Genomic DNA, 26,942 nt, shown 5'->3' on the forward strand with positions numbered 1-26,942 from the left:
AATCGATACGAGATAACGCAGCTGGGCAGTCACCGTCCACGAGCCAACGCCAGATTGTCCTGACCCAGTCAGGATTGATATTTCATCTGGATTTGCAAATATCAAAACTACAACCAATTGCGGTGAGTGCCGGCGATCGGCGCACTCCAGCTTAAAGCCTGAGCCGCACAAACGTTAACTGCATCTGATATCTGCCGAGAACACGCGAATAGCACAACATGCACAAACTTCGCCTCGAGGCACTTCTCGGTCTCGGCGCGCACGCACGCGATTTGTCTTTTTTTTTCCTGTCGCTCTAACCGGGCTTCCTTAACTATATATCGTCCGCCTCGCTTCCTGCTCCGCTCAAATCTGCTCTCACCCGCCGTCCCCCATACACCGCTCCGCTCCGCTCGGTCTCGCTCCATTCAAAAAATTCGACTGGAACACGTCCTTCTTCTCTGTCAAGTGCCTCTAATCACTAAGTCGCAAGAATGGAGTACAACGGCACCGGCGCGACCGGCGGCAACTCCGCCGTCGAGGACCTCAATGTCTATTACAACATGGGCGACACCGCCTATATCATAGTGTCGTCCGCCATGGTCTTCATCATGGTCCCAGGTCTAGGCTTTCTGTACTCTGGCCTGGCCCGCCGCAAATCTGCACTGTCCATGATTTGGGCCTGCATGATGAGCGGCGCGGTCGCAATCTTCACCTGGTACTTCTGGGGATACTCCCTCGCGTTCTCTCGCACGGCCACCAACGGCTATATTGGCAATCTCCGCTCGTTCGGCCTGAACAACGTCCTCGGAGCGCCTGCTGCCGGTACGCCTCTTGTTCCCGAGCTTCTGTTTTCTCTCTACCAGTGCATGTTCTGCGCCGTCACCCTCGCCATCATCATGGGATCCATCGCCGAGCGAGGCCGCCTCTTGCCCGCCATGGTCTTCACCTTCATCTTCGTTACTATTGTCTACGCCCCGATCGCCTGCTGGGCATGGAACGTCAACGGCTGGGCCTTCAAATGGGGCGTGTTTGACTATGCCGGCGGTGGACCGGTCGAGATCGGCTCCGGTGTCGCCGGCCTCGCGTACTCGTTCGTGCTCGGCCGCCGCAGCGACAAACTGCTGCTCAACTTCCGCCCCCACAACGTCTCGCTCGTCACGCTTGGCACCATCATGCTCTGGTTCGGCTGGCTCGGCTTCAACGGCGGCTCGTCGTTTGGCGCAAGCCTCCGCGCCGTCTACGCGTCGTGGAACTCCAACCTGACTGCAATCTTCGGCGGTATGTCCTGGTGTCTCATGGACTACCGTCTCGAGCACAAGTGGTCGACCGTTGCCATCTGCTCCGGCTTCATTTCGGGTCTCGTTGCCGCCACACCTGCTTCTGGCTTCATCCCAATGTGGGCCTCTGTCGCACTCGGCATCGTCGCCGGCGTTACTTGCAATCTTGCAACCAAGCTCAAGTTCCTCCTCCGCATCGACGATTCCCTCGATATCTTTGCCGAGCACGCCGTCGCCGGCATCATCGGACTTATCTGGAATGCGTTCTTCGCCGCCGACTATGTCATCGGCCTGGACGGCGTGAATATCGGCGTGACCGGCGGCTGGATCAACCATAACTGGGCCGCGCTGTACAAGCAAATCGTCTACGTGCTCGCGTGCTCGGGCTACACGTTCGTCATGACCTGCCTGATCTGCTACGGTCTCAACAAAATCCCTGGACTCAAACTCCGCGCTGACGAGGATGCCGAGATGCGGGGCATGGACGAGGACCAGATCGGCGAGTTCGCGTACGACTATGTCGAAGTCAGACGCGACTACCTCGCCTGGGCCCAACCGACCCCTACCGACGGCGTGCCGGTCGAGCATTACAAGAACCAGCCGACGCTTGCGCCTGCCCAGCCTTACTCGACCGCCGACGAGTCTACTGAGCGCGGGTCCGGGTCTGGTGAGAAGGACAACTAAGTTGTGATGCTTGCATTGCTGATTTATGGGTACCGGACTGGACATGGTGTTGGCATGGTTAGAGTGTTGTCTTTTTGGTTTTTGTAGTTTGTTTGGCCTTGGTCTTGGTCTTTTTGATGTAAATATGACGTTCCGTTTGGCATTGTTTCAATACATTATGCTAGGTTTTTTTGACTCGTTCGACTCCTATAATTGCAATGTAGCCTGTGTGGCCCTGGCATTGTGCTTGCGATACTTAGTCGAGGCTGCACGCCATCCGGATTCGCTCGGTTAATGCATAAATTGTTTGCATGGACATTGTATGAATGCATGTGGCGATCCTGCTGCCGAGACGTTTGGCGTCGGCTTAAATGAACACCAGCACTTCCTCCCAACCACCAAGCGCGCGCTAACCCGTCCTCATCTGCAAACGATGCCACAACAACAGCTGTACTGCATCTGCCGCAAGCCGGACACTGGCCAATGGATGATCGCATGCGACTTCTGCGACGAATGGTACCACGGCGTCTGCGTCTCGATCCGCGAGGCCCAGTCCGACCTGATCGAGACGTACGCGTGCCCGGCCTGCACGTCCAAACGGGCCGGCACCACGACATGGAAACGCAAGTGCCGCTTGCCCGACTGTGACAGGCCGGCGCTGGTCGATGGCGACAAAAAGTCCAAGTTCTGCACCGCCGAACACGGGGTCGAGTGGTTCAAGCTGAACATGGACGCCCACGCCTACGACGACGACGACGACGGCGACGGCCTTCGCAATGACCGCATTGCCCCCGGCGAACTCGCCGCCGTCGTGCGCTTGGTCGCGAACGTACGTGAGTTTAAACGGCTCGGCGATGTGCCGCCTGTGTCAGGGTCGCTGAGTCTCACGGCAGACGACAAAATCCGGCTCGCGATGTTGAATGGCCAAAGGGCCGAGATCGACAAACGGCTGGCGTACGTCGAGCACAAGGCTAGGTACATCGAGTACGCAAAGTTACGGGCAACCGCCCAAAAAAACGTGTGTGGGTTTGACAGGAAGCTGGTGTGGGACGATGCCGAGTGGGCCGAATGGTGCGATTCGGACGAAGGCGTGCGGATCTTGGCCCGGATCCGCGAGTTCAAAGCCGCTCAGGACGACAAGGTCGCGGCCGCCGCCGCCGTCGCCGCCGCGGCGGACGAGAGAAACGGCCGTGTAAACGGCGGCGACAAGCGGAAGCGCGGCCGGAAAGCAAACCAGCAGGTCGCCGTCCAGCTCGATCTCCGGGAAATTCTCGCCGTCGTCGGCAATACCGGCGACGACGACGTGTGCATGGTCGAACGGCGGCGGTGCTCGAGACATACGAGTTGGCAGCATATCCGTGCCGAAGAAGTCGAGCTTGATGAGCGCGTGTGTCGGGATGCGTTGGTTAAGATCGAGAGGGACGAACAGGCAATTAAGCAGCGGGCTGGTATTCGGAGTTTCAAGGATTCTACAAAAAGCGGTGGCCGGTGTATTGTTGTAAATTGATGACCTTGTATATATGTATATATGTATCATAGAACGTGTGACCCTAGACTACTCTTTGCCAAACCCCTTGCCGGCTTTGAATGTTCCAAACTGATCACGGCCCGGCACCTGGTTAACCCAAATCGCCATACTCGTGGCCGGGCATTTGAAATCCGCGAACCCGTCAGCGCCAATGTGCACTTCGCCCCGTTGCCAGCCTAAAACATCGGTCCAGATTTCGCCCTCATGCTCTTCGCCGACAAACATGCGTTTCTCACCTTCGCCTGCATTCGACATCACGACAGCGCATCCGTTAGGTCTATCCCACGTGCCGCGACGAACCCACCCTACGCACGTCGCGTAGTCGAAATAATCGTCCTGCGTACCATACGCATACAACTTTCGCGCCAGGATAATGTCCGCAAGTTGGCCACCGCAACTGGGCTCCTCTTTAAACTCGCCCGAAATGCCTTCCAAGTCGCCCCAAAACACACATGGATATCCGTCCCGACGGAGCAGGATCAGTGCGTACGCAAGCGGCTTGAAAAACCCTTCGATCGGCGCCTCGAGCGCCTGGTGTGGCTGCGTGTCGTGGTTCATGACCAGCGTGACGGCCGCGATCGGACGCGCTTGCACAAGCGTGCCGTCAAAGACCTGGCGGAGATCGTACGATTCCGTCTTTGATGCCTGCGAGAAATTGTACACCAGCGGCGCGTCAAACAAGCTGAACTTGTGACCGTCAAGACGGTCGAGGTATGCCAACATGTCAGACAAAGAGTCCTTCCAAAACTCGCCGACAAAGAAAAAATCCTCATGCACGTTCGCTTTCAAAACACTAATGAACTCCGCTAGATACTCCTCCGAGAAATGCTTCACAGCATCAAATCGAAATCCTCTCAACGAGAGCAACTTCGCGATCCAGATCCCCCAATCATTGATATCCTTCTTCACGTCCGGATGCGAATGGTCGATGTCGGCAAACATCAAGTAATCAAAGTTACCTTTCTCGTTGTCGACCGACTGCGCCCAAGACTTGAAATCACCAAGGATCTTATAAATCGCTGTCTTCTCGTTCTCGGAGTTGTAGTCCGTGCCTGAGAAATGCTCCCAGTGCCATTTCATGGACGAGTATTTGTCGCCGCGACCCGGGAATGTGAAGCCTAGCCAACCTTCGATTTCGTAGGGATCTGAGATGAATCGCGTGCGGTCTGGCAGACATTAGTGAACCCGAAGGAAAAGACAACGCACGACGTACCCTCGGGGTCGACTTCTGCGACTCTGCACCGCTCGGTTTCGTCAGCGGCGGCTTTGTGGTTGAGTACGGCGTCGGCATCTGCTTCTTTTAGCGTCAGGAATTCATTACCACACCGATCTGAGACTTACATAGTAAGACGCCAGCTCTCTCGGCCACATTGGCTAGGGCTACTAAATCGTCCTTATGGCCCCATTTTGTTGCAATAGAGCCCTTCTGATCGAACTCTACGTACCGTCAGACAGGAATCAAGCACTACATCTCCTAGATCGCACCTCCGAGATCCCAGAGATCGTAACTATTCCCGTTAGGTTCATTGCCTACAAAATGGACACGGAAAGGCGTACATATCATATCCGTTTCCAGACGGCGCGGAAGCCTTGGTCGGAGGCGGGATCCACATCGCCGTGATCCCGATCTCGCGATACTTCCCGGCATCACGCGCGAGTCGTTTCCTATATCTCGTCAGCCGCGCCACGCTGTAACCGTGGGATTGGCGACACCGTACCAGTGCGTGTGGTCGTCTAGATCAGTGTTAAGCCTGAATGAGAGGAACCCGGGGGCAATACGCGGGACGTTATACCTGGTATGTACCATTCGAATGCCTGAAGCATGGTCGCGTTCTCCTCAGTTGGCACCTTGTTGTCTTCTGCCATGTTTGTTGCGGAATGCGACAGCATGCGACTCGAGGAGAGAGGCGGCAGTCTCCTCTTGATATTCTGTTGTTCGTACGCAAGACGTCATCTGGTTTACTAGTCAGGGGTGGGAGACTGCCGATCTGTGGCTGGCACCTCAGGTGCTCGGCATCGCGTCGAACCCTATTCGTGTTCGGCCAAGTAAAAGTCCGTCATTTGGCAGATAGTCTGATCTGACTGGCAGTGAATTACGTGCCGAACGGCGATCCTCTTATTTAAGACCGTCATGTCATATGAAAGAGCATATCCCCGTATTTTACGTGCGTTGTTGTGCGTTTGTAGCCCCTGGCATGAGGCACACTACGGGACTGATCTTCCGCGCCGCACGCCTTTTTGATTCCTCTTTCATTATTAACACAATTAGCTAGGATACTACACCTAGCGACACCTAGCGACACCAACAATGCTAACATTTTGTCCACACTGTTCGAACTTGCTCGTCGTATGTCCCGGACTTACCATCAACAACCTCATTTATAGGCACTAACATCTACTCTGCAGATCTCGAGATCACACTCCGGCGGCTATCGGTTCGAATGCAAGACTTGTCCGTACCAATTCCCAATCCAGGACAAAATGCAGATCTACGAGCGCAAGGCAATGAAGCGGAAACAACTAGACGATGTGCTGGGTGGCGAAGGTGCTTGGGATAACGCCGATCAGACTACTTGTGCGTTGCTTTATGCTGGCAGGGACGAAGTCGAGTTGTTGCTAACGACATATAGCTCAATGTCCACAGGAATGCGGCTGTAATAAAGCGTACTTCTTCCAGCTTCAGATTCGAAGTGCGGATGAGCCAATGACTACGTTTTACAGAGTAAGTCCCGTCCGGACATATGTGTTCGCTACATGGTAAGAGAAAGTTGCTAACAGACAAAATAGTGTACGCAATGTTTCCACCAGTGGCGCGAAAATTGAGGCTAAGGCTTACATTCGCGTAAAAAGGAAGAAGCAGAAGTGGAAGTAGTGAAATACTTGCATTTACCGGAGTTTTGGAAGTTGGCTTTTTAATATGAATGGGATTACAGCGCTTGAGTCGTCTACTAATAAATTTAGTAAATATTTTGTTACCAAGCATTCTGCGCAGAGCTAGTACATACACTCTGATCCCATTCACACAACCTACCAGTTCCTGTCAGTGATAAGTCTTCAAACGCAATGCTGTTAGACAGCTCATCGGGATGACTTGACAAGGATATTTATTTATCGGTGAGATATCATAACGCAAACATTCCTGGTTCCCAACAATTGCTACATTTGACCATGACTTTTATTTCATATCCACAGATAATAAATTACAAACAAATGAACAGACAATCGAAAGACTATGAACAAAAAGCCCTTTCCATTCTCCTTTCATTTACTTTTTGTTGCTCGTACATACACCTTATTAAGCAACCATCCATCTAGTACCCAAAAGAGGCCAACTTCTCATCAACCTCGCTCGCAACCGCCTTCTTCGCCGCAGTCAACTTAGCAGCTTCAGCCTTCTTCTTAGCATAGTAAGCGGCCGACTTGACCTTTCGTCGTTCTTCCAGACGCGAGACAACGTCCTGGTATTTCCATCCGACCTCACTGCTCAACCGGCCAACGGTGGTGTACTTTCGGCCCGGCTTCAATCGCAAAACCCGGAGCGCCTGTGGGACAACGACGCGCTTCTTCTTGTCGTATGGTGGCGGAACACCCTCGAAAACCTTCAAACGCTCAAGCGCGGCCTTGCCACGAGCAGTCTTGTGCGCAATCATGCCACGCACGGTCTTGTAGAAGATGCGCGATGGCGCACGGAAGTGGAATGGGCCACGGGTTTTGTTGTATCTGGTACCCTTGCGGAGGTAAGCGTGGTATTTGACTACATGATGTTAGCTATCTGCACGTAGCTGCGTCTATCCAAATCTCAAACGCCTTCGAACACATACGCTTTGCACGGAAGAACTCGCCAGAGATGTTGAGGTCCTCAGTTCGGACGACAACGATTCGCTGGCCGTTCAACAACTGCTTCGCAACAATAGAAGCAAGTCGTCCAAGGAGATGTCCCTTGCCTGGTCACGATCACCATTAGCACTTCAATTCACTATCTTCTACCTTTCACTTCATGGATCCTCTATGATCGACCTCCAAGTCTGTCCCCAAAATTCCGAATCAGACATACCGTCAATGACAATAACCGACTCAAAAGTGCTCATTTTATCCTCTGTATAATCAAAGTCGCAGCAAAGAATCCCACTTTGCTGTGTTATGTGCCGACCAGGGTGGGGAAGTGGGTTGTTGTTGTTGGTATTGCCGGTGCGGTGAGCTGCTTGTTGCCGAGTGCCTTCTAGTGTGTAGATACTGCGTTCACGTCGAGCGTTTGGTTGTGTCGATGAGCAAGCGGTTGACCTCAACATTTTGCACCGCATACAGAAGTCCCAATGTGCCGTGACTGCTCCATTCGAGCCCTAAGTCGTAACGTTGTAGGGTTTCGACCCGTTCGAGATATTGCCTTACCTTGTGTAAACGTCGAAATTCTATGGCATTATCGTGCCCCTGATGACTCAATGCGGCGCGGCGCACGAGGTCGTACTTTTGTTTTCGACGCGTCGCGCCAACCGGTAGACATTCGTCGATCAAATCAACACTATGCCAGTAATATTTGGCGACATATTTCCATCTTCTCGAATTTCAGTCCTAACGGGCCATGCGCATGATGACATCAAATCTATCTTTGCCATGCACACGCTCGCTGAATTCCTAGTCGCCAATCCGACACGCAGAGCAATATGGATCGATACCCTTGGTGTCTTCCAAGGCTTTTTGTTTCGTGATATCTTGATGCTTCAATTTCTCCGGCAACACAGTGATGACAGAGCGGTCGAAATTGACGACGAGCTGACAAAGGCTATTGAAAATGTGCAGTTTATTCGAGTGTTCGATGCGACAGGGTTGCAGGAGGCAATGCTGGAGCTGGAGAACTCTTTCGTAAACACGACATATCAAGTTACAGGTGTAGATGATAGCGATGACGAAGTGAAGGGGCTATTGGTAATTGATTCTATTAGCGCGACGTACTCCCGCGCTATGGCAAATGATCAACCGATGGGTAACTCTTTCCAAGTATTTTCCAATTACTTGGACACTGACATGCTCGCGACAGGTCACGCCTATATGGAGTCGTTCCTGAAGCTCTTAGGCAAATTCTCCCGCACATACAACTTCTCTGCAATAGTAAGCTTGCGCACCGTCTTTCTCCGCGCTCAAAACTAATTCTTGAACAGCTCATCAACACCGCGGTTGTTGCGTCCGCAGCTGACGTTGTGCGGTCACAGTTCGAATCCGTGACTCAAAAGCCAAGTTTAGGTCCCACACTTTTGTATCTGGTCGACTTTTGCACACTAATATCACGAGATCTGCAGTCTGGGGTATACGTGTTCGAGATCCTTGCGGACCGATGGCGTGCGACAGAGGGCCACTTGCTTTCCTTTGAGCTGACGGTATGTGCCAAATTGAACATTAGATCAGAAATGTTTTAACGTGACATCAGAACAATTTTGAGATAGCGTTCAACAATCCAAATGAAAGTATTGGGTAAACAACTGATAAGACCGAACATGAATTGTGGTGTTTTTGCGCCAACTAAACGAATACCACGGCTAAACCAATCTAAGAAGAAGAATCTAATCTTACATGCCCGCAACATATATATCTTATGCCTACATCTTGCAGATGCAATAAACTCACAACACAAATTAACTTTTAGAATTTACCACTCCAATCGTATCGGATTACGCGGCTTTGCTCTTGTTCGCGAACGTACCCGAATGAGAGGCAGTTCAGAGTCGGCGACGGATGATTGCGCCGTATCAGCTTCTACTTGCAAATGAGCCACAAACTATGAGCACAATACTGCCGTTCTACATACCTTGTCGAATAATCAAATCCCGTTGCCACTCGGCTGTAAGTTGCAGCTTGATCTCATCCGGCATCTTCAACGGAGTGGACTGTAAATACTCCCTCACAACCGCACGATCCACATGGGTATGGACGCTCTTCGTGCCATTAACCGCGGTACCAGCCGGCTCCTCCTCGTCTTCCGAGTTATCACTCGAATCTGCAAGATGTAGATTTCCTTTAGTCAATGGCGCTTTCGCCTCTTTCGAGGCGAGTGGTAATGGTTTTGGTGGACTCGTGATACTCTCGTCCCAATCGCCTGATGCCTTCCTTTTGCTAATCTCAGCTTCGACGACACTTTCAAGCTCAGCAATGCATAGTTTCTTCCCAACGGCCGAGATATAAGTCAGTATGATACTGTCCAACGATATCAAATTGCCCGCCGGAAGCTTCAAACTCTCATGTCGTCCTCCAGGAGTGTATCCGTCCCGAATCACATTATGGATGGTATCCTGCAATTGCAGAATCATCGGTAATCCACGTAAAATTCCGTACAACCCAAGTCTATCGACCACTGTTAACAATAATACGTTGATAGTCTCGAAATCTTCTGCCTTATTCGATAATTCTAAACAGTAGTCGTACAACGCCAGGTGCAGCCGTGCGAGGAAACCCGACGAGGAGCTCGAACGCTTCTTGACGTCAAAAACCTCTGGATCTTTACCAATCTCGAGATCAAAGTATGTTAACAACGCGTCGACGTACGCGATATGCACGCCCGCGTCTTTTTCGGTCAAGGCCCATTCTGTCTGATTCCACGCTTGCAACGGAACGATGTTGCGTGTGACCCCTGATTCCACACCATTGGCGACAGTGAGGATTTCCTTCACGACTTTGAGACCGATAACGAGTGCCGGCTTGTGCGAAATATTCTTCTGGCTCTCTCCTTTGCGGATGTATTTGTCGAGATTTGCGTAGGACCCGACTGTCGATGGCGGTTCATACATTTCTCTCGTGGGGCGTAACGCCCCCGCGCCGTTCCCATTCGCGTTCTCATAATGTTCTTCCTGTGTGATGGGACGCAAGCGAACGAGAATTTCGGTTACCATATCGGATATTTGGTCAGAGTAGTACGTGTGAGTCGCGAGATCTGCGATCGTGAGGGCGAGTTTGTCGAGGAGGATTTTGCGTGTACCACCCTCATCCTTGATGCCTTTGGACTGCTGGTGCAAGTGGTTGAGGATTTGAGAAAACAATACATGCAGGACGTCAAGAACCGAAAGTCCGACGAGGTTGACGCTGGAAGAAAGCAATGAAGATATAAGTCTGGTGACGACCAAGTGCTTTGATGTGTCGGTAATAAGCAAGCCAGCCATAACCTCTAAAAGGCTTCTCATGATCACAAACCGAAGTTGAACTGGTGTCCATCGCGCCATAAGATCGATCATGTTGGTCGCCCACGATTCGTTCTTGGGGTGATCGATAATGAAGTGTACCACTGCAATAGAAGCGTATCGAATTTGTGAGACACCATTGTCGTGAATTGCATCGAACAATTTTCGAAGAGCTTGCAACGCAAGAACACTCGCCTCGCGCTGCGGACTGTCGCTCTCGGAATCGTCGTCAACCTCGGCCGTGACAGGACGTATAGTGCCTGTACTAGTGCGAGGCGTTCGCGTCGTAACCTCGTTTGACGAAAATTCCAAAGTCGTAGCAAGCGCATCCAGCATCAACAAGTCATCATCTTCCTTATCCGAATACAGTTGCTGCAAAATAATCGGCGCGATGATGTCAATCTGCACGCGCGACTGCCCGTTCGACGTTGATATTGCCTCGGACGCTGCAATGCTCTTTGCCGCTTTCAGGCTGACCAGTACCCATGCTAAGTCGTTGCTCGTCTTGACCCGCTCGCTGACTTTCATGTACAACTTCAATAGTTCGACGAATTTCCGGACAAATTCCTGATCGTCGGCTAATAACCCGCCGTCATGGTGCTCGCAAAAGGCCCTGAACGTTGCTTCGGTGTATTGGCACAGGGCCAGGTCATTCGAGTTCAATACTGTCGCAAGAATTGATATTATGAAATCTGCGTATTCATTGAGATCGCTGGGACACCTATCGATCAGAGCTTTCGAGATATCGAGCGTAACCTGTACATTCCTGTGCAGATCGTCAGCAAGCGCAAATTAAATCGCAATATCACAACTTTCGGGCCTACCCAGCTCTACCTCGCCATACCTCCAACCGAGCTTTCCGTTCCAGGAACCGGCCGACTTTTTGTAGTTTTGTGCGTCGCGTGGAGACGTAATACAGCAGGTACGACAGCTCGGACGAGTTCGGGTGCTTCTCCTGTGATCTGCCACCGGGGTAACACTGAAGAATGAGGCGCTGGTGCTTCGGCCTGAACTTGTTGCGCATGGCGTCGTAGGGGAATGCGATGATGGAGACCAGCCCACAGGCGTAGTCTGTGCAGGTGTAATGGTCAATGTCCGACGGCGCCAGGGTGACGGTGCATGCAGCTGCTCGCGCTGTGCCAGAACAGAGTCAGCCGAGTCAGTAGTCAGGGATTCTGCACGAGGCGTACTTCGCGTGCACGAACAGTCTAATTAGCAGTAATCATATGCCGGACAATTGCAAACACGGCATAGGCTCAAAGGCGAACGAACGAAGGGTCGTGTCGATACTGTTGGTCTGTTGGCGGTGAGCGGTGTTAGTCGAGCGTCACTAGGCCATGGAACTCGACGACTGTTGGCCGCACACTTTGGCCCGTGTCAGCAATGGCGACTTGCAAGTCCGATCTGCGATTGTACACTACACACCTCACATCCTTGCGCACATTGAATCACTCACTATTCATATTATTGTACATCCATAATACGAATCCACACCAAAATCATTTATCGTATTAACACACAAAATATAACACCGAGTCGTCATAGTAATACATCAGTATTGCGCCAACAATCAAAAGCATAATCTTCCACATGGGTTATCTCCCTAGAGTAATCTGCCTACACATTCACATAAATACATTATCAAGTGTTTAATCCGGATCAAATATTACGTAACAGTTGGACAAGATCGTGTTGACGATACTCGAATGTGCCTCCGCTTCCGAAGAGTCACCGCCAAGGAACGTCGTGCCCCAAGCACTCGCTAATGTACTTATCGTCATGTTGTTCATACGATACTTTTCCTGTACTTTGTTAAGATGAATAATCATGAACTTGAGCGTCATATAGTTGGCGTCAGGGAGATCGTTGACTAGTAAGTGCAGCTTGTCCCGCCTTAGAATATCGTCCGGGATCTTCGCCGCGTCCACAAACTCGTCGTAGAAAGGACGGGTAAGCAGTTTGTCCGGTAACTGTTGGAAATACAACTTGAGCACCGTTGCAAGAGCATGTATATCATTGTGAAATGCTGCAGGACTATCTAGCTGTACCTCCAGTGAATCGGCACTTTCGAACAGAGCCTGGATGTACTCAATATTCTCACTGGCACCTGGAACGGTATAGAGCCCCTTAGTTTCGAGACCAAATTGCTCGATGGCATGCACAACTTTGACCTAACAAACTGTTAACTCGTTCACCGGACATTCCGGACTTCCAATAACTTACTACAAAAGTTGGCGCAACAACGTCCGCCGCATTAAGCTTTAGACGATCATGCTCAGTCAGGATTTCCAACGGTACACCAAAAACACGGCTGGCGCCAGGTGTGGCGGTGTAATTATAATTACCGGCCTCATTACTGACTGATCGAGTGCTGGGATATGGGAGATGCCCATTAGCCTCCGGAGCCAACGGCCGTCCACTTGGTGACGACAGACCAAGCCCTTGATTCTGCTGGACCGCAGCCGGAATATATGCCTGCGGAGTCCGCTGTTGAGGTGGAGGCTCAAACTGCGGAGGAGGTGTCTGCGGAATTCCCGCATATCGTTGGACAGGAGGTCGAGGCATCTCCGTTGGCGGCTGTTGCTGCCGAAGAGATGACGACGATTGCTGCTGTGCAAGCGGCGGCTGTCCTGGTCTTGGCGGGGCTGTACTAGCGGTCGTGCTGGAAGGGATCGGCTGGCTCGGCTTAATTCCAGCCGTAACAGCCGCGGCGCCAGCGACAACTGCAGGAGATGATGGCGGCGGAATCGGTCTGCTGGTAGCACGATTCGAGTTTGCCGTAAAAGCGTTTGTTATATAATCGTGCTGGACGTACTCCACACCTTTATGTACCAAGCTGCTAGAGCCTTGCGATTTGAGAACTAAAGTGAGGAAGTCGTTCTCGCTATCAATGTCTTTGGCTATTTGTTTCAAACCGGGGACTGAAATACAAATAAGCGCTTTGCTCGTGAAATATTCAAAAAGTGTGCCTACCTCCAGGTTGCATGGGACTGATAATTAAACCATTACTAAGCGCCAATCTCTCTGTCAAATTTGCTAAATATTGGTTAGCGGAGAAACCTATTACAGACATGCAGCTAAACATACCGTAATCCTCAAATCGAAGAACAACTCCGGTATCAAACATTTCTAACACGTTACGTAATGCCCTGATATTCTCTGGTCGATGCGACTTAACCAACTGGCTGTAGGCGGTCTTTGCGGCGTTGACCTTGTCACGATAATCCTGATCTGCAATTTTTACCTTCTTCTCCAAATCCTCGACGACCTGTTCCCACTGTTAATATGTATACAACACTAATAGCACACTGCCTGTACTACCTGTTGATTAGTCTTGCTACCCTTAAATTTCAGACCAGATCGCTTGGTTGGGTCATTCGTACGCGCAGTGTGGAATTCCTCACAAAGCGAGTAATATTTTGCTTTGCTCTTCTCGGCAGCGTGCTCCGCATCCGTCACAGTCTTCTCATCATGCATTGCCTTCTGTTTCAATTCCTTGCGCTTGCGCTCCGTGCTCTTGCACAAATCAGACAAATCGTCATGCATTTTCGACAGTTCGCCGGCATAGTGGAAACTCTGCTTGGCGAGCTGCTCGTTCATATTCGTGGCTTGCTCGAATTTCCTCGAGAACGAATCGTTTCGATTATCGGACTTCTGTATAGATTCGCGTGCCGATTTGAGGTTTCGAGTCAAGTCTGTGCGGATATTAGCAAATCTCAAGCGATGCGTACCCTCGGGACACAAAATACCTCGCGCATATTGTTCTTCGAGGGTAGATCGCGCTTTAATAAATGCCGTAAAATCCTGTAGCTATTGTTTAGAATTTCTGCAAATGTACAGCACATCGGAAACCAACCTTGCCGGAGATAATACTCGATTTTAGACGCCTGAGTAATAATTCCACGCCGATCTACGGCGGTCAGTATGCTGAAGAATCCGGTTATCAAGTACAGCGAAATCAAACCCACATCGGACTGAAGAATCTCATTAACTTGGACATTTTGACGCTTGTAGGTTTCGTCATCGAAAGAAGACTGAGTGAACTGGGGTGTGTTCGCATCGGAGAAAGAGGCACCAGCTGTGCTGACGGGCGAACCCGAGTCCGTCATAATTGTGACTGACGTGACAAACTCACTTTATGCGAAGAAGATTATTTACAGGAGTATGTAGTAAGCAGTCTGCAGGACCTGAAGCAGATAAACACGTAGGTGGCTCGATAGAAAAAAAGGCGTATTTGTATTTGTTGCCGGTGATATATTTAGTTGGCAGCTGAAAGTCGCAAGGGCCCACAGGGCGACCATCGTGAGGCGGTGCTCGCTAAACGATTCGAGGCTGCCTGAGGCGCAGCTGAGGCTGTACACATCGGCTCGACATGAAGGGTCTACATCAGATACTTCAAACTTACACACGTAAGATCGCTCACCAAGTCGAAAGCGCGTCTCGACTTGTCTGTGGCAGCGTGCCTGCCATGCAAACATGCAGGCACTCGAGGCCATTCTCAGCGACCTGCTCGAGCTCCAGCATGATCTCACGCCGTCCTTCGTGCCCTCCCAGGCAACACAGCCGAGCGCGCTCGAATTCCTGCGACAAGTTCATACCAATTTTCCGGTTATTTACAGAGGTTTGTTGTGCCAGTGAATAGACACAGACCAGTGCTGACGTTCTGAGCAGCTGCAGCATTAGAATGGCCGGCCATCGATGCAACTTCTGGCCGGCGATGGTCGAGAAAATACCTTCTGGAAAGTCTCAAACACACCACCGTCAGTGTTGCCGAAACGCCACTAGGGTGAGATTGTTTGAATTTTTTCCCAGTTACTGTCTGGGCTCTAGTGATACTAGCAGACTTGCAGGAACGCGGACGCGCCGCTTGGCAACTTGTTCGTCCAGCCGCATACTTCGAATCTTCCCTTCTCCGAGTTCATGGACAAATTGCTTGATTCCGATGGTGATACGGTCTGCTATATGCAGTCGCAGAACAATAACATGCCGACTGAGTTTCCGCAATTGGTGGACGACGTTGAGATGGACATTCCCTGGGCTACAGAAGCATTAAGTACGCCATTATTTGCTTATCTTCGTTGATCAGGGCGCCGCATGATAAGTTCTAACCGCAAGTAGACTCGAAGCCTGAAGCGGTGAACTTGTGGATAGGCAGCAGTAGAAGTACGACAAGTCTTCATAAGGACCCGTACGAGAACCTCCACGTCCAGGTCCTAGGTCAGAAAGTGTTCAAGCTTATATCTCCAGCTGAACATATCTGCGTGAAGGGTACTATTCACGCTATTTGTTACCCTTTCCTGCCGCTAACTTGTGCAAGAATCAATGCTGAAGAAGGCAACCTACAATAAATTATCCGACGGGTTCGAGTTGATTATCGGGACCGAAAGCCAGCCCTGGCCGACGTTAGATCCGGACGCGATCGAATCGACAGACTTCTGGCAATCTAAGGTGCGCGTGATAGAAGTAGTTTTGAATCCCGGAGATATTCTCTACTTGCCAGCGCTCTGGTTCCACAAGGTATCCCAAGTTTCGGACGCTGATGGCCTTTGCTGCAGCGTGAATTATTGGTATGATATGGACTTCACTGGACCGCTATGGCCGTTTGCAAACTTTGTACGGAGTATCTCGAACTCGCTTGCTGGCGTTGAAAAAGACGCCGATATCAAGGACTGCGTTAAAGACGGCAATATGTAGACGTTGAATATGTATACGCATAGTTGTGAATAATTCTGTGATGTAAGATTAAAAGGTCAATTGCAAAAAAGTATAGTGGATGTATTTGGAATCTGGATATGCAGCCCTATAACGTTCATGGAACGAATTCGTCCAATCGTGCAATTATGATTGTTTAGCCATATTAATACTGTGGGCAGACATGAAGAGGATTGGTACGGAGAACACACAATGAACGTGCGTATCCCGGCATCAGGTCCCACGCGGCGCATGCAAGGAGTAAAGAAAGCTAAAACCGCAAGTGCCAATTTGTCAGGCCCTCTGGAATCACCAACCATAAGCCGCTGCCATATCAGATATCCCATTCAAACAGGAAAATTAAGCGCGAGAAGAAAAGGTTACGACAGAATATACTAGAGGTGACCGACAAATAGAGAGTATGCAGAGCATCAAATGTGTCGTCACCGGCGATGGGTACGTATTTCGATTCCACCACCAATCGTTCTTGTCAGGTGATTCCAGCAGAATGCTGCGACTGGTTCTTCGAACAATGCTTCGTTTACATTACTTCAGAATACTAACAGGTAGTGTCTTTGATACAGTGCCGTTGGCAAAACATGCCTGCTTATAAGCTACACGACGAATGCGTTTCCAGGGGAATATATACCAACAGTGTATGTTGTGCTACCACTACCTTCACGCACAGGTTGAATATGCTCGAGCTGACAGATTCGGGCATGTATACAGGTTTGACAATTATTCGGCAAATGTCATGGTAGATTCAAAACCAATAAGCCTTGGTCTGTGGGATACAGCCGGTCAGGAGGACTACGACCGTTTGCGGCCGCTGTCATACCCCCAAACTGGTGTCTTCTTGATTTGCTTCTCGCTCGTCAGCCCACCGTCATTTGAAAACGTGCGCACGAAGGTGAGTTGTGTCGTTAGTTTCTACGACTGCGAGATCAGCGGGTACGGATCTCGACAGCCGGAGCAACGAGACTAATATGCCCTATTAGTGGTACCCTGAAATATCCCATCACGCCCCGAATACTCCAGTAATTCTTGTCGGCACGAAGTTGGATTTGCGAGAAAACAAAGAAGTCGTGGATAAGCTACGAGAGAAGCGCATGGCGCCTATAACATACCCACAGGGACTGCAAATGGCCAAAGACATCCACGCCGTAAAGTGAGTGGTTCCGAATACACAATGGAATTTGCTAACGCGATTTTCGTAGATATCTAGAATGCTCAGCATTGACTCAGAAGGGATTGAAAAACGTTTTTGATGAAGCTATAAAGTGAGTCTGCCTGGCGATTTTCTCCAGACGGGCCTAACAATAACAGGGCCGTCCTTGCACCGAAGCCGATTCCGAAGAAGCAGAAAAAGTGCACCATCTTGTAAATCACAACAATGGATATAGTCCACACACATCTATTTATTCAAACTAAGGATGCAGAATCCGATAGACGATGCGCCCGGGTTTCGATTTCTCTGGCCATCACTGTTTGCTGCCCGTCATAGTGTTTGGGATACGCTCTTCGAATCTGGATTTGGTTTACACATATACTACAGTAATTTAGTTCGCTCAGTGCTGAACATTTCTTTCGCTAGACATTGCGTTTTGGGTACTTAATATGGATCTGCTTGTCGGCGAGTTTTTTATCACACGTTATTGTTGTGTTGGCGCTTTCTGTATATTGTAAGTTGTGTGTAGTGCACTTGTATGTAAAGGTTAATCAATGAGATGTATTAAGAAATGCATTTACATATTCAAATGTGCTTTTTTATCCCGGAACCCATAACCAGTAACCCAAACAATGCATGCTCATGTCGTACATAAAATAATTATTGCACTCTTGCCAGTCGTGACGGATGGATGAATGCTCCAGCACTTCGTTCGTCTGCACTGTTCGCCCCAACCTTAGCTCTTTCCTTCGCAACCTTAGCCTCCTGCAATTCGCGTCGTTCAGCCTCCAGCTTTTCATTTTTTTCCTTCAACTTTTGCTTCCGACTGGTACCTTTGCCGCCACCTCCGGCTGTTAACTCGACATTTATCCTGCGTCCTTCGTATTCGGTATGATGCAACCGGAGGCAAGCTTTCATGCGCTTCGACGCATCTTGGCCCATGAACTCCGCAAACGCAAAGCCTTTGACTTTCTGTGTATTTTTATCCGTCGGAATGCGAATGACGTCCGGTTTACTAGCACTTAAATGTGTCTGCAATGTGGCTTGTGTGGCAGCATACGGTAAGTTCCCGACAAACAGAATAAATCGGGGACCTTGCACCTTCTCGCTCGCCTCTTTCTTTTGCCGTTTCCGCGCCAGTTTCTCTCCATCACCATCCTGCTTCGTATTCTCGACCGGCGTCTCATCATCACCAGCCTTCCGTTTCTTGCTTTCCTCTTCCTCTCTCGCCTTTTTGCTCGCCAGAGCCGCCTGCGCCCGTTGTTGCGACTCGGCAAGTTTGGCCAGTTTATTCGCCTCCTTCTCCGCCTTCAACGCCACATATTCAGCTTCCGACAGTGTCTTTGTCTTTTTGGTGCTGAAAGTTTCGCCTTTTTTTACTGCGTCGCGAAATTGTGCTGCCCGCTGTTTGCGTTTGGACAGTTTGCCTGATCCTGACGACGTCGGCCCCGCTACCTCTGCTTGTGACATTGCGACAAAAATAAAACCAACCGGCAGAAAAATGCGGACTTAATGATGCTTCGCGAATCAGATGGCTCTGAGAAAAGGTTAAGCGAAAGCTGAAAGATCCCCCGATCGATGGGCCGCTGGGTCGGAATGGTCAAGCTTATAAGAACAACCCACGGTGAAGAAAACAAAACCTTACCGGATTTGGCAATATTCTGTGCCAATAGCCGATAGCAACGTGTTATACCTCCTCTTTTGCACTATGTCCTTACCTAACGGCTCCGTCTTGGCTTGTTCCAAAACCCACAAACTCAAGCAAAGCAGCATTCAAGATCTGGAAAATTTAGTCTGGGGTTAGGGTTACTCCGACGCCTCAGTTTCTCGCCTGGCGTGGCTTGTCAGGCGTGCAGGTCTCTTTTTATTTGATGGGACATCGGGTTTGGGGACAAAACATTGCCGGCTTTTTTGATCCCTACTACATTAGCATATAATCGTCAAGCTACCACACTGTGATTCCGGTATTTCGCTTTTCGCTCCATGTCTACGCCGCCCTAATGAGGACTATCCAAATACCATATATACATATATCCGATTAACAACTTGATCTAACAACACTATAAAGACAAGAACAAAAACCAATCTGTATAGACATAAAAGCGCCGCCTTCACTACTCGCATGCCCATTCTCTCATCCTGCACATTCCATCACTCAAATGATACTAAGAAATATCCGTGACAAACAAACTGACGTAGAACAAGCAAACACCGTGTAAGCAGCCCAATTTTGTATAACACTTTAATGAACGACGATGAATCGATAGACCATCACGCAGGTAGAGTATGAAAACGAAAGGAGGGTTTTTGCAAAAGAGAATGATTGAAAGAAGAGAAATGATATACACCACGCATTAGAAATTACACCACCCGCACGCGTATACACAAATCCACCTCCTAACTCATATCACGAATGACAACTATCCCATTGTAACAACGAGAAAAAGGATGCCAAAACAAATAAACTTAATCCGTAAGCAGACCCAATACAATCTCTAGCCTAAAATACACATTTTTCTTTACCGTTGCGGAAACGAAGTGCGTATAGAAAAAAGAGAATATAAAACAACCCGATCCCAAATAACAAAACCAATAACGAGAAGCCCAATATCTTTTTACACAACCAGAACCCATTATACCTGAATTTCTATGTACGCACGCGATAATCAAGCTACTGCTGCTGAACGACAGCACACATCCAGATGCGTGTCTTGTAAACGCGGAACAAGTCGCGGACGAGCTCGCGGAAGTCAATGCGACGGGGCGCGCTGTAAAAGAATGTAAGTTTACGCCGGTCCCTGTAATAAATTGTAATGTTAGTATGGAACATCACAGGAAGAATTGGAACGCACCATTGATATTCACTGTCTAGAACATGCATGACCATTCCTCTTTCTTCTACTTTTTGCATGCAAATCTCTAGTGCACGATCTTCGTCGTTCTTCTTTTTAGCGAGCTGCTGTATTTCCATTGGTTGTGCGAAACGGATGATTTGCTTTGGTTGCAGCGTCATCGGGTTAGGCCCACTCTCACCCTGACCGGGTGCCTCCCCACCGTTCTGCTGCAAAGCAAACTGCTGCTCTTTGTGCTGCTGTATTTTTATTTCGTGTGCAGTCTCTACCGAGATGTTGACATGCGTCACCCGTCCCAGGTCGCGGCCTCTATCAGCGTCAACGATGACGACGTCACCAGGTTTAACGTCCAAGTTCGACCCCTCTGCAATGTAAAACACGTCGATCCTGCCAGCCTTGAATTCGACGCAGTAGAGTCGCTGCGTCATCGGATATGGAAGGTTCCAGGTCTTCATGACCGAACCATTCGCTGTCCCATGGGCCGCAATGTCGTGGTACCGTTGATTGGCACTATATCGGGGCATGTCAAAGTACGGAGCGAATAGACGGCAAGCCGTAGGATAGTCCATCGATAAGTCAACCTCTTCCGGCGGCTCGTTCGGATCGAGATTTTGGCTGCTCGGCTTGGGAATACCTAAGCTGTTGATCGCATTCAGTCCGTTGATTGGATTGAGCGGTCCAAATCCCGTCGCCGCGTTGTCGATATGCATTATGGCACCAGAAGTAAAGCCAGGCTTATAGTAGTCCTTGAAGTTAATCGCTGTGCCCGGGGGCGGGAGAGCACTACCATTCGTATACCCGACGCCGTTTGCATTAACGCCACTGGACCCAGCATTGGACGGACGTGGAAGGCTGTTGCTGCCATTGCTTAACGCAGATCCGCTGCGAACTCCACTACTGGCATTTCCGATGTGCGGAATGCCGTTGCCGTTCGTGTACGTAGGCAAAGAAGGCTGCTGATAATTGCTGTTGTCGAGGGAGTACCTGCGCATCTGATTGCTGTCGGACCAGAGACTGTTCCCTGGAGTGCCACTTGGCGGGCGCTCAAGACCAGACGACACGGACAGTCTCTTGATAGCTTCGGTCGCGGCTCCGAGGGGATCGTATCGGCGCGCCTGTTGATGCTGTTTTTTGTAGCCATCGAAGTTGCTCGGAAGGTGATCGTCCTCATCGTCAAAGACAGCATTGTCCTCTGCAATGTCCTCGCGCAAAACAGATGGATGTACCTGGCCACTGAGGCCACGAGAGTGTGAACCTACATCGCCCTGCGAGAAGCTCAGACTTCGATACGCGCGATTGTAGTTGGGATACGGCGAAATGCTGACCGGCAGACCGCCTTGCTGCTGATGCGCGCCGGTGGCAGGGCTGTCGCCGATCGAACCGCGGGAAGACGGAGACTGAGATGTACGTCGTGCGGTTTGCGGCAAAGATGCGTTGTCATGCCAAATGTTGCTCCACTGGGGGACAGCGGATCTTTCGTTGGACAAGGAGAGCCCGTTGAACCAGCGATCGGTGTCGATTGTCGGTACGGCCGGATGGGAGGTTGTTGGCGCGAGCAGGTTAACATTTAGTCCACCCCGCGGCCGGGATGAGAATTCGGCGGCGTAGGATGGCCGGCGCGAGGACATAGCGCTGACGCCGCCGGCACCGCGGAGCGGCTGGTCGATGGTGAACGTGAAGTCGTCGTCGTTCTCGGAAGATGAAGAGTCTTCATGATGTCCGGATGCCGGGAAAATGGACGACGACAGCTGGCCGCGTGCCGGACTTGTGCTCTTCGCGGCCGAGTTAGAGAACGGATCACTAGATGACGATCTCTGATGCAGCCGCGACGAACCGATCGGGCCAGGAGCGATAGACCGAGGCGATTCATGCGACTGACTGTGAGCAGATGAAGCAGAACGTGCTGGTGAGGACGAAGATGGCGCAGGAGCTTTGTAGTCTAGCATGGCGTCGGCAGACTCGTATGCGGGCGAAGACGGCCGGGATCGCGAGTGTCGGACGACAGGCTGAGCCATCATAATGCGGACGGACAGAGTCTAAAGATATAAGAATTTTTTTTCGTATATAAATATGCGTCGAAGAGCTGGATATGCGCAGAGCAGATGATAGGTGTCGAAAAGCTGGCGCACGAACAGAACAAGGATGTAGATGGTTGGAGAGAAGGGGCCCGCAGCAAACAGCGGCTCAGTGGACGAGGACATAAAAGTACGCCAAATAATCGATGACGTCTGGAAAGGTCACACTGCGAGCGGGGGTCGTGTGACATTCCGCTATGGGTAACGTTGAACTGCATGGTTATGACACAGTCTTAATGTGCAAGTGTGATTAGGGTTTAAGTGCACAACCATGTATGCATTTGTGGCGGTGATGTCGCATGGTGTCGACTTGGTGCCAGGTTCAAACTTGCTGCGACTTATAGTAACAAGTTGCCACGTGCGAATGGCAAGCCGCGCCGCAACATCGCGACTGCCAAAAAGCCGCCTGTTCTGCGTGCATGAACACGTTGATCGCGTAACGCGACCCACGCGAGCACGATCGTCAGTATGGTTAGAAAGCTAGTAGTTTGGTCGAGTGAGGGTATGGGGCACGCGCCGCGAAGTTATGGCCGGATTGAGCCGCACGGTGTCGCCGTCAGGCCTGAGCGCATTAGTGTGCGGCGGGTCCGTCACCCGGGTCATCCCCGCACTTTGACTCACCCTAACCCCCGCATAGCCTTAGCGAGATTACTGGACTCACTAACGGCCGGGGTTAGGGTTGTGCGCCACTTGCTGCTCCTCTTCCCAGTGACGTCGTCGTCATCGGATCGAACAAGCAGTGATCGGCCCGCTGTCAATTAAAAATGTCGACCACGATGTTCAACTCATTAATCCGCGACATCTACTCCTAGATATCACATATCACCCCATCTCCGCACGATTGTCACCTTATACGGAAACTACTACGCTGTACCACTTCTTGTCGGATAAGTCAATATCGCAAGCCAATTGCCACAATATACATATTAGTACTCATACAATGTCATCTGCGCCACTGAGATTTTCGTCGTTAGACGTATTTCAGCCTCCTCCCAACAGCTCTCACTCCGGCGGCGCTGTCACCAAGCCGAGTCCGATGTTGCAATTCACATACTCTCCAAGCAAGCGGCCGTCGTCCGGCTCGACATATTCCGAGGTCGATTCCAACGCGTCGAGGTTGTCCCAGATTTCGTCACCGACCAGCTTGAGTCCCAGCTCCATGTTGGGGCCTGAGAGCCCGAGCTGTCCTGCTCCTCGACGCCAGTCAAGCGTCAAACTCCAGCAAGTTCCGCCACAGATCTTGCTACCTTTCGTGGACAGGCCTTCTGAGATGGACTCACTCATGACTTACAACGAGTCATTTTTCAGCCTTCTCAAAGGTTCGGTCGGTGATGACGTTTACGGAAAGCAACTCCTGCCGCTGTTTCGCTCACCAAGAGATAAACTCGACGACATTGCCTTCTTACTTTCGATCAAGCGGATTCTTTGCGCTGGTGGCGAGAGCTCGAGCAGAATGTGGATCGAATTCTGCCGCATTGTAGGCTGCGATGATCACGAATTACTTTCACCTTACACTCCTTCCGCCGCTTTCTCGCGGCTGCCGCCTTCGCTTGATGGTGCTGCAGAGACCAACGACGAAGTCGAGAAGGTCCAGTTTAGAAATCAGAATCCGTTCACATCACACAGGCGAGAATACTCGGAATCCACCGGCGGCGTGTCGCCAACTTTCACGTTCCACGACCCTATTATCGAGGAAGATTAGTTATACTAGATTATTAACTTATGACATTTTGAATTTGATTATGGTCTGATTAGGTATTGATGGAGTAATGGTCGGGTTCGGAGTCGAAGATATCTTGTACTATCTATAAATTGAAGCCATGCATGCATTCGGAATTTGATATTTTTCAAATTTTTATTCCTTGGTCTTTGCTTAGATGTCCTGCCAGATGGATCTATACGTTGAGTGTATCTAAATACAAGTTATGGGTTTTGTCAGTTCATCCCAACAGAAACACGGTTCGGTTACAGCCGAATTAGCTGCTACTAAAATCCCACGACCAAGTGAGCCATCATCTGACCCCGTTATGTCGAAAAATGAATATACATATATTGTCTTGCATTATACTATACAACCAACCACGTATAGCGGAACGTGCGCCGAACTAACATTTTCCTATAGGTTTATGAAATTTTCCCATTATTCATAGTTTTTTCCTTTTATGATCCCGTGCACCACTTCCTTCTTCCTTTGGTCGATAGAGTCTAACGTCTTGGTGGTCGGCCGCCGGCAGCAGGAGTAGGACGAGCCTGTTTCTTATGTGTAGCGGGGACAATCTCAGCGGGCAAGTGGAGCCATTCCCGGAGGTATTCGATGCCCTCGTCGGTGAGCGAGTAGTAGTAGTATTGCCACGAGAAGCGGGTCTTGACGTATCCTCGGGAGTCGAGCGACTGAAGGGCCTTGATGACCTGAGCTCGTCGTTAGCCATTGAGGTCAATGCAGTCCATGCAGACACATCAGGACGACTTACGTATAGGTTCTTGGTGTCTATCTCCTCATGCTTTGGCTGGTTATAATCCTTCTTCGCAACAACAACACCCTCTATTATATCCGTCAGCGTGTCATTCGGTCAATATTCCCTTCTCAATTTCAGGTCGTCGGTCCCCTTCAAGCTCAACCTCCATTGCCAGCTCTGCAACAAAACAACCGACATACCCTTAAACAGATAAGTGTGGATCTTCTGACGGTCGGCTTTAGGGATCAGCATTTTGGCGGACTATACGACTATGCGAAAATGCCGGTGGTTGAGAGTAACGAACGTAGGACTAACTCGGCGTAGTATTCGAGATGTGCCAGCGTTGCGCGGTTTGTTAGGGAGAGCCATCCCTGCCCGGACAATTTTGCAGCTTGTTGGACGTGACTGCTGTTGCCTTAGGAAAGCCCTATTTCTTTAGGGTGTGTGCGGCTCAGCCCAAATATATCCCCGTCCCTAACCCACAGCACTGGCAGTGTAGCAAGCATTACGGCATAAATGCACTGACAAACCCATATGCCGGAGCTCGTTGCTCAAGATCATGAACTACTCCTCTCGATAGACGTACATCGATCAACTTCGATAAGCAGATCCACGCTCGACAAAATTGCTTGGGGCTTGATCCCGTCGTCATAGCTAGACCTGAAGCTAGGCGTGAAGTAATCTGAATAGGACTCATCACTTACTGGCATCGCAAAGGCAAAGGCAACACCTGTTCGGTTCTAGTCATGGCGTCAACATCGACAATAGACGTCTTCATCTCGACATTTACAGGTCTAAGACCGTTTGCACTTCCGTCCGTCCCATCATCAACTCCACTATCAGGCGTGCTCTCGTTAATAACGGAGTCTCTGCCCTCTACTGTGGCGGAGAATGTTTATTTCACGCAATATTCAGGACGGCTCCTTCCCTCCGACTCGACACTCCCTATCTCAGCACTGGTCCCATCGGACACGTCGCACTTCTTACTTCGCGTAACGGCTCGCCTCCGTGGCGGCAAAGGAGGGTTCGGCTCACAACTCCGCGCACAAGGTGGACGGATGTCCGCCCGTCGCAAACGCGGTGTCAAAAACGACGAGGATCAGGATAACTATCGTAATCTCGACGGCCGCCGTATGCGCAGTATTCGACAAGCAAAAGAGTATGTTATCCTTTCCTTTTCAGTTTCCTATTGTTTCTTTTCGTAGGTTTCTGATGGAGCATGCTAATCTACTTGTAGTCTGGCGATATATTTAGAGACAGCACCACAGCGCATCAAGGAAGCCGCACGGCAGAAACGGGAGCGATTGAAGGCTATAATAGAGATGGAAGATCCCGCTTCCAAAGCACGGTTTGATGATGTGGAGTTTTTGGAGGAGAGCGAGGAGATGATCGAGGATTTGAAGCGAATTGTGGAGGATAGTGTGAAGTATGGTGGGCAGAGGTTTGTTTTGTCGTCATCGGATGATGAGGAAGATGAGGACGACGAAGGAGAAGGAAAAGGGGATACTCCGAAATTTGTAGTCGGCAGTGCGGATAGTGGTGAGAGTTCGAGTTCTTCGGCATCGCGAGAGCCCAAGTTTGCCTCATTTTTCGATGAGGACGTAGACAATGATGTCAGTGATGATTCCGACGACGATAAGAGTGCATCCAAGTGAAAAGGCGCAGGAGGGTTGTGGTTATGGCGTTTCGGGTGTTATGTTCATAATGGCAATTACAGCAATCAAATCTGTTGGTAACAGTCATGCTGCCGAGGGGCAAATGTAGGGTGCTGTTCAGTTCGTGGAACTCGATCGCGCAGCTTTGAAGAGAACGAGGTAGAACCGCGCGCATCGGGCTAATCTACGGGGTACTCAGCATCGCCGATCAATTTCATCTCAATATACGAACCGACTTTGCAATCAAAGTCCCGCTACAAAATAATGCGTGCTAATCCACAACAATGTGAACATCGGGACCTCCAAGCAGAATCGGTCCTAGTACGCGGGGGCAATGTAGATCAGGCCCTGTCTCGTGGCGTTGCCGAGTTACCCGGTTTGACGGTCCGACAATTGGCGTCAGAATGATGGCTCTATGACTTCATCTCTCGG

At 50.3% G+C, this 26,942-nt stretch overlaps 15 protein-coding genes across 15 annotated transcripts; 8 read left to right on the top strand and 7 right to left on the bottom strand.

Moving 5' to 3' along the window:
• The first annotated feature begins 110 nt into the window (after positions 1 to 110).
• POJ06DRAFT_122383 (ammonium transporter AmtB-like domain-containing protein) lies at positions 111 to 2,094 on the top strand. Its single transcript, XM_056184254.1, has one exon. The coding sequence runs from the start codon at positions 474 to 476 to the stop codon at positions 1,941 to 1,943; it is 1,470 nt and encodes a 489-aa protein (XP_056043463.1). The 5' UTR covers positions 111 to 473; the 3' UTR covers positions 1,944 to 2,094.
• Positions 2,095 to 2,355: 261 nt separating this feature from the next.
• On the top strand, positions 2,356 to 3,429 carry POJ06DRAFT_197766 (uncharacterized protein; the record flags this gene model as incomplete). The annotated part of the gene is made up of 1 exon (XM_056185081.1): positions 2,356 to 3,429. The coding sequence occupies one exon, from the start codon at positions 2,356 to 2,358 to the stop codon at positions 3,427 to 3,429; it is 1,074 nt and encodes a 357-aa protein (XP_056043464.1).
• A 14-nt stretch (positions 3,430 to 3,443) lies between these two features.
• On the bottom strand, positions 3,444 to 5,382 carry POJ06DRAFT_255187 (glycoside hydrolase superfamily). The gene is made up of 7 exons (XM_056187863.1): positions 5,244 to 5,382; positions 5,169 to 5,184; positions 5,008 to 5,115; positions 4,936 to 4,958; positions 4,792 to 4,887; positions 4,664 to 4,741; positions 3,444 to 4,616 (listed from the first exon to the last, which is right to left on the bottom strand). The coding sequence occupies exons 1-7, from the start codon at positions 5,338 to 5,340 to the stop codon at positions 3,478 to 3,480; spliced, it is 1,557 nt and encodes a 518-aa protein (XP_056043465.1). The 5' UTR covers positions 5,341 to 5,382; the 3' UTR covers positions 3,444 to 3,477.
• Positions 5,383 to 5,758: 376 nt separating this feature from the next.
• On the top strand, positions 5,759 to 6,273 carry POJ06DRAFT_282050 (uncharacterized protein; the record flags this gene model as incomplete). Its single annotated transcript, XM_056189992.1, has 4 exons — positions 5,759 to 5,797; positions 5,857 to 6,025; positions 6,081 to 6,172; positions 6,238 to 6,273. 4 exons carry the CDS (start codon positions 5,759 to 5,761, stop codon positions 6,271 to 6,273), a joined length of 336 nt encoding a protein of 111 aa, XP_056043466.1.
• A 488-nt stretch (positions 6,274 to 6,761) lies between these two features.
• POJ06DRAFT_238760 (ribosomal protein L13 domain-containing protein) lies at positions 6,762 to 7,538 on the bottom strand (the record flags this gene model as incomplete). Its single annotated transcript, XM_056186006.1, has 3 exons — positions 6,762 to 7,204; positions 7,272 to 7,394; positions 7,505 to 7,538. 3 exons carry the CDS (start codon positions 7,536 to 7,538, stop codon positions 6,762 to 6,764), a joined length of 600 nt encoding a protein of 199 aa, XP_056043467.1.
• A 372-nt stretch (positions 7,539 to 7,910) lies between these two features.
• Positions 7,911 to 9,081, top strand: POJ06DRAFT_122406 (uncharacterized protein). The gene is made up of 3 exons (XM_056184255.1): positions 7,911 to 8,556; positions 8,607 to 8,822; positions 8,873 to 9,081. The coding sequence occupies exons 1-3, from the start codon at positions 7,972 to 7,974 to the stop codon at positions 8,918 to 8,920; spliced, it is 849 nt and encodes a 282-aa protein (XP_056043468.1). The 5' UTR covers positions 7,911 to 7,971; the 3' UTR covers positions 8,921 to 9,081.
• POJ06DRAFT_291208 (uncharacterized protein) lies at positions 9,082 to 11,637 on the bottom strand (the record flags this gene model as incomplete). Its single annotated transcript, XM_056190363.1, has 2 exons — positions 9,082 to 11,379; positions 11,438 to 11,637. 2 exons carry the CDS (start codon positions 11,635 to 11,637, stop codon positions 9,243 to 9,245), a joined length of 2,337 nt encoding a protein of 778 aa, XP_056043469.1. The 3' UTR covers positions 9,082 to 9,242.
• Positions 11,638 to 12,020: 383 nt separating this feature from the next.
• Positions 12,021 to 14,858, bottom strand: POJ06DRAFT_255200 (uncharacterized protein). The gene is made up of 8 exons (XM_056187864.1): positions 14,582 to 14,858; positions 14,470 to 14,523; positions 14,363 to 14,417; positions 13,935 to 14,308; positions 13,701 to 13,881; positions 13,587 to 13,649; positions 12,837 to 13,534; positions 12,021 to 12,784 (listed from the first exon to the last, which is right to left on the bottom strand). The coding sequence occupies exons 1-8, from the start codon at positions 14,720 to 14,722 to the stop codon at positions 12,263 to 12,265; spliced, it is 2,088 nt and encodes a 695-aa protein (XP_056043470.1). The 5' UTR covers positions 14,723 to 14,858; the 3' UTR covers positions 12,021 to 12,262.
• An 11-nt stretch (positions 14,859 to 14,869) lies between these two features.
• POJ06DRAFT_255210 (cupin-like domain-protein) lies at positions 14,870 to 16,592 on the top strand. The gene is made up of 5 exons (XM_056187865.1): positions 14,870 to 15,234; positions 15,285 to 15,399; positions 15,464 to 15,666; positions 15,732 to 15,881; positions 15,931 to 16,592. The coding sequence occupies exons 1-5, from the start codon at positions 15,090 to 15,092 to the stop codon at positions 16,305 to 16,307; spliced, it is 990 nt and encodes a 329-aa protein (XP_056043471.1). The 5' UTR covers positions 14,870 to 15,089; the 3' UTR covers positions 16,308 to 16,592.
• Positions 16,593 to 18,032, top strand: POJ06DRAFT_255214 (P-loop containing nucleoside triphosphate hydrolase protein). The gene is made up of 6 exons (XM_056187866.1): positions 16,593 to 16,760; positions 16,889 to 16,960; positions 17,034 to 17,214; positions 17,303 to 17,472; positions 17,522 to 17,584; positions 17,631 to 18,032. The coding sequence occupies exons 1-6, from the start codon at positions 16,726 to 16,728 to the stop codon at positions 17,686 to 17,688; spliced, it is 579 nt and encodes a 192-aa protein (XP_056043472.1). The 5' UTR covers positions 16,593 to 16,725; the 3' UTR covers positions 17,689 to 18,032.
• Positions 18,033 to 19,350, bottom strand: POJ06DRAFT_255217 (uncharacterized protein). Its single transcript, XM_056187867.1, has one exon. It carries the CDS (start codon positions 18,940 to 18,942, stop codon positions 18,133 to 18,135), a length of 810 nt encoding a protein of 269 aa, XP_056043473.1. The 5' UTR covers positions 18,943 to 19,350; the 3' UTR covers positions 18,033 to 18,132.
• A 522-nt stretch (positions 19,351 to 19,872) lies between these two features.
• POJ06DRAFT_122537 (PSP1 C-terminal conserved region-domain-containing protein) lies at positions 19,873 to 22,586 on the bottom strand. Its single transcript, XM_056184256.1, has 2 exons — positions 20,325 to 22,586; positions 19,873 to 20,270 (listed from the first exon to the last, which is right to left on the bottom strand). The coding sequence occupies exons 1-2, from the start codon at positions 22,340 to 22,342 to the stop codon at positions 20,144 to 20,146; spliced, it is 2,145 nt and encodes a 714-aa protein (XP_056043474.1). The 5' UTR covers positions 22,343 to 22,586; the 3' UTR covers positions 19,873 to 20,143.
• Positions 22,587 to 23,084: 498 nt separating this feature from the next.
• On the top strand, positions 23,085 to 24,238 carry POJ06DRAFT_255220 (uncharacterized protein). The gene has a single exon (XM_056187868.1). The coding sequence runs from the start codon at positions 23,340 to 23,342 to the stop codon at positions 24,099 to 24,101; it is 762 nt and encodes a 253-aa protein (XP_056043475.1). The 5' UTR covers positions 23,085 to 23,339; the 3' UTR covers positions 24,102 to 24,238.
• On the bottom strand, positions 24,239 to 25,251 carry POJ06DRAFT_255224 (Plectin/S10). Its single transcript, XM_056187869.1, has 3 exons — positions 25,056 to 25,251; positions 24,871 to 24,941; positions 24,239 to 24,808 (listed from the first exon to the last, which is right to left on the bottom strand). The coding sequence occupies exons 1-3, from the start codon at positions 25,105 to 25,107 to the stop codon at positions 24,605 to 24,607; spliced, it is 327 nt and encodes a 108-aa protein (XP_056043476.1). The 5' UTR covers positions 25,108 to 25,251; the 3' UTR covers positions 24,239 to 24,604.
• A 48-nt stretch (positions 25,252 to 25,299) lies between these two features.
• Positions 25,300 to 26,766, top strand: POJ06DRAFT_211334 (telomere stability and silencing-domain-containing protein). Its single transcript, XM_056185443.1, has 2 exons — positions 25,300 to 26,014; positions 26,093 to 26,766. The coding sequence occupies exons 1-2, from the start codon at positions 25,602 to 25,604 to the stop codon at positions 26,508 to 26,510; spliced, it is 831 nt and encodes a 276-aa protein (XP_056043477.1). The 5' UTR covers positions 25,300 to 25,601; the 3' UTR covers positions 26,511 to 26,766.
• The last annotated feature ends 176 nt before the right edge of the window (positions 26,767 to 26,942 follow it).

This window comes from Lipomyces tetrasporus (genome assembly GCF_029532465.1).
Source record: "Lipomyces tetrasporus strain NRRL Y-64009 chromosome Unknown POJ06scaffold_6, whole genome shotgun sequence".
In the NCBI taxonomy this organism is placed as follows: Eukaryota; Fungi; Ascomycota; class Lipomycetes; order Lipomycetales; family Lipomycetaceae; genus Lipomyces; species Lipomyces tetrasporus.

Bases quoted from the DNA above. Each gene is read 5' to 3' on its own strand.
- POJ06DRAFT_122383 (XM_056184254.1), top strand. From the start codon at position 474: ATGGAGTACAACGGCACCGGCGCGACCGGCGGCAACTCCGCCGTCGAG.
- POJ06DRAFT_255187 (XM_056187863.1), bottom strand. From the start codon at position 5,340: ATGCTGTCGCATTCCGCAACAAACATGGCAGAAGACAACAAGGTGCCA. The intron at 4,959-5,007 runs GTACGCCTTTCC...TAACGGGAATAG, and splicing joins TCTGGAAACGGATATGATAT to TTACGATCTCTGGGATCTCG. The intron at 4,617-4,663 runs GTACGTCGTGCG...AATGTCTGCCAG, and splicing joins CGCAGAAGTCGACCCCGAGG to ACCGCACGCGATTCATCTCA.
- POJ06DRAFT_122406 (XM_056184255.1), top strand. From the start codon at position 7,972: ATGCCAGTAATATTTGGCGACATATTTCCATCTTCTCGAATTTCAGTC. The intron at 8,557-8,606 runs GTAAGCTTGCGC...ATTCTTGAACAG, and splicing joins CATACAACTTCTCTGCAATA to CTCATCAACACCGCGGTTGT. The intron at 8,823-8,872 runs GTATGTGCCAAA...ACGTGACATCAG, and splicing joins TGCTTTCCTTTGAGCTGACG to AACAATTTTGAGATAGCGTT.
- POJ06DRAFT_255200 (XM_056187864.1), bottom strand. From the start codon at position 14,722: ATGACGGACTCGGGTTCGCCCGTCAGCACAGCTGGTGCCTCTTTCTCC. The intron at 14,524-14,581 runs GTGGGTTTGATT...TGACCGCCGTAG, and splicing joins ATGAGATTCTTCAGTCCGAT to ATCGGCGTGGAATTATTACT. The intron at 12,785-12,836 runs GTAAGTTATTGG...ACAGTTTGTTAG, and splicing joins TTGTTGCGCCAACTTTTGTA to GTCAAAGTTGTGCATGCCAT.
- POJ06DRAFT_255210 (XM_056187865.1), top strand. From the start codon at position 15,090: ATGCAGGCACTCGAGGCCATTCTCAGCGACCTGCTCGAGCTCCAGCAT. The intron at 15,235-15,284 runs GTTTGTTGTGCC...CGTTCTGAGCAG, and splicing joins TTTTCCGGTTATTTACAGAG to CTGCAGCATTAGAATGGCCG. The intron at 15,667-15,731 runs GTACGCCATTAT...AACCGCAAGTAG, and splicing joins CTGGGCTACAGAAGCATTAA to ACTCGAAGCCTGAAGCGGTG.
- POJ06DRAFT_255214 (XM_056187866.1), top strand. From the start codon at position 16,726: ATGCAGAGCATCAAATGTGTCGTCACCGGCGATGG. The intron at 17,215-17,302 runs GTGAGTTGTGTC...ATGCCCTATTAG, and splicing joins TTGAAAACGTGCGCACGAAG to TGGTACCCTGAAATATCCCA. The intron at 17,473-17,521 runs GTGAGTGGTTCC...CGATTTTCGTAG, and splicing joins AAAGACATCCACGCCGTAAA to ATATCTAGAATGCTCAGCAT.
- POJ06DRAFT_255217 (XM_056187867.1), bottom strand. From the start codon at position 18,942: ATGTCACAAGCAGAGGTAGCGGGGCCGACGTCGTCAGGATCAGGCAAA.
- POJ06DRAFT_122537 (XM_056184256.1), bottom strand. From the start codon at position 22,342: ATGATGGCTCAGCCTGTCGTCCGACACTCGCGATCCCGGCCGTCTTCG. The intron at 20,271-20,324 runs GTGCGTTCCAAT...AATTTATTACAG, and splicing joins CTAGACAGTGAATATCAATG to GGACCGGCGTAAACTTACAT.
- POJ06DRAFT_255220 (XM_056187868.1), top strand. From the start codon at position 23,340: ATGTCATCTGCGCCACTGAGATTTTCGTCGTTAGACGTATTTCAGCCT.
- POJ06DRAFT_255224 (XM_056187869.1), bottom strand. From the start codon at position 25,107: ATGCTGATCCCTAAAGCCGACCGTCAGAAGATCCACACTTATCTGTTT. The intron at 24,942-25,055 runs GTATGTCGGTTG...CGGATATAATAG, and splicing joins CCACACTTATCTGTTTAAGG to AGGGTGTTGTTGTTGCGAAG. The intron at 24,809-24,870 runs GTAAGTCGTCCT...CGACGAGCTCAG, and splicing joins TAGACACCAAGAACCTATAC to GTCATCAAGGCCCTTCAGTC.
- POJ06DRAFT_211334 (XM_056185443.1), top strand. From the start codon at position 25,602: ATGGCGTCAACATCGACAATAGACGTCTTCATCTCGACATTTACAGGT. The intron at 26,015-26,092 runs GTATGTTATCCT...ATCTACTTGTAG, and splicing joins AGTATTCGACAAGCAAAAGA to TCTGGCGATATATTTAGAGA.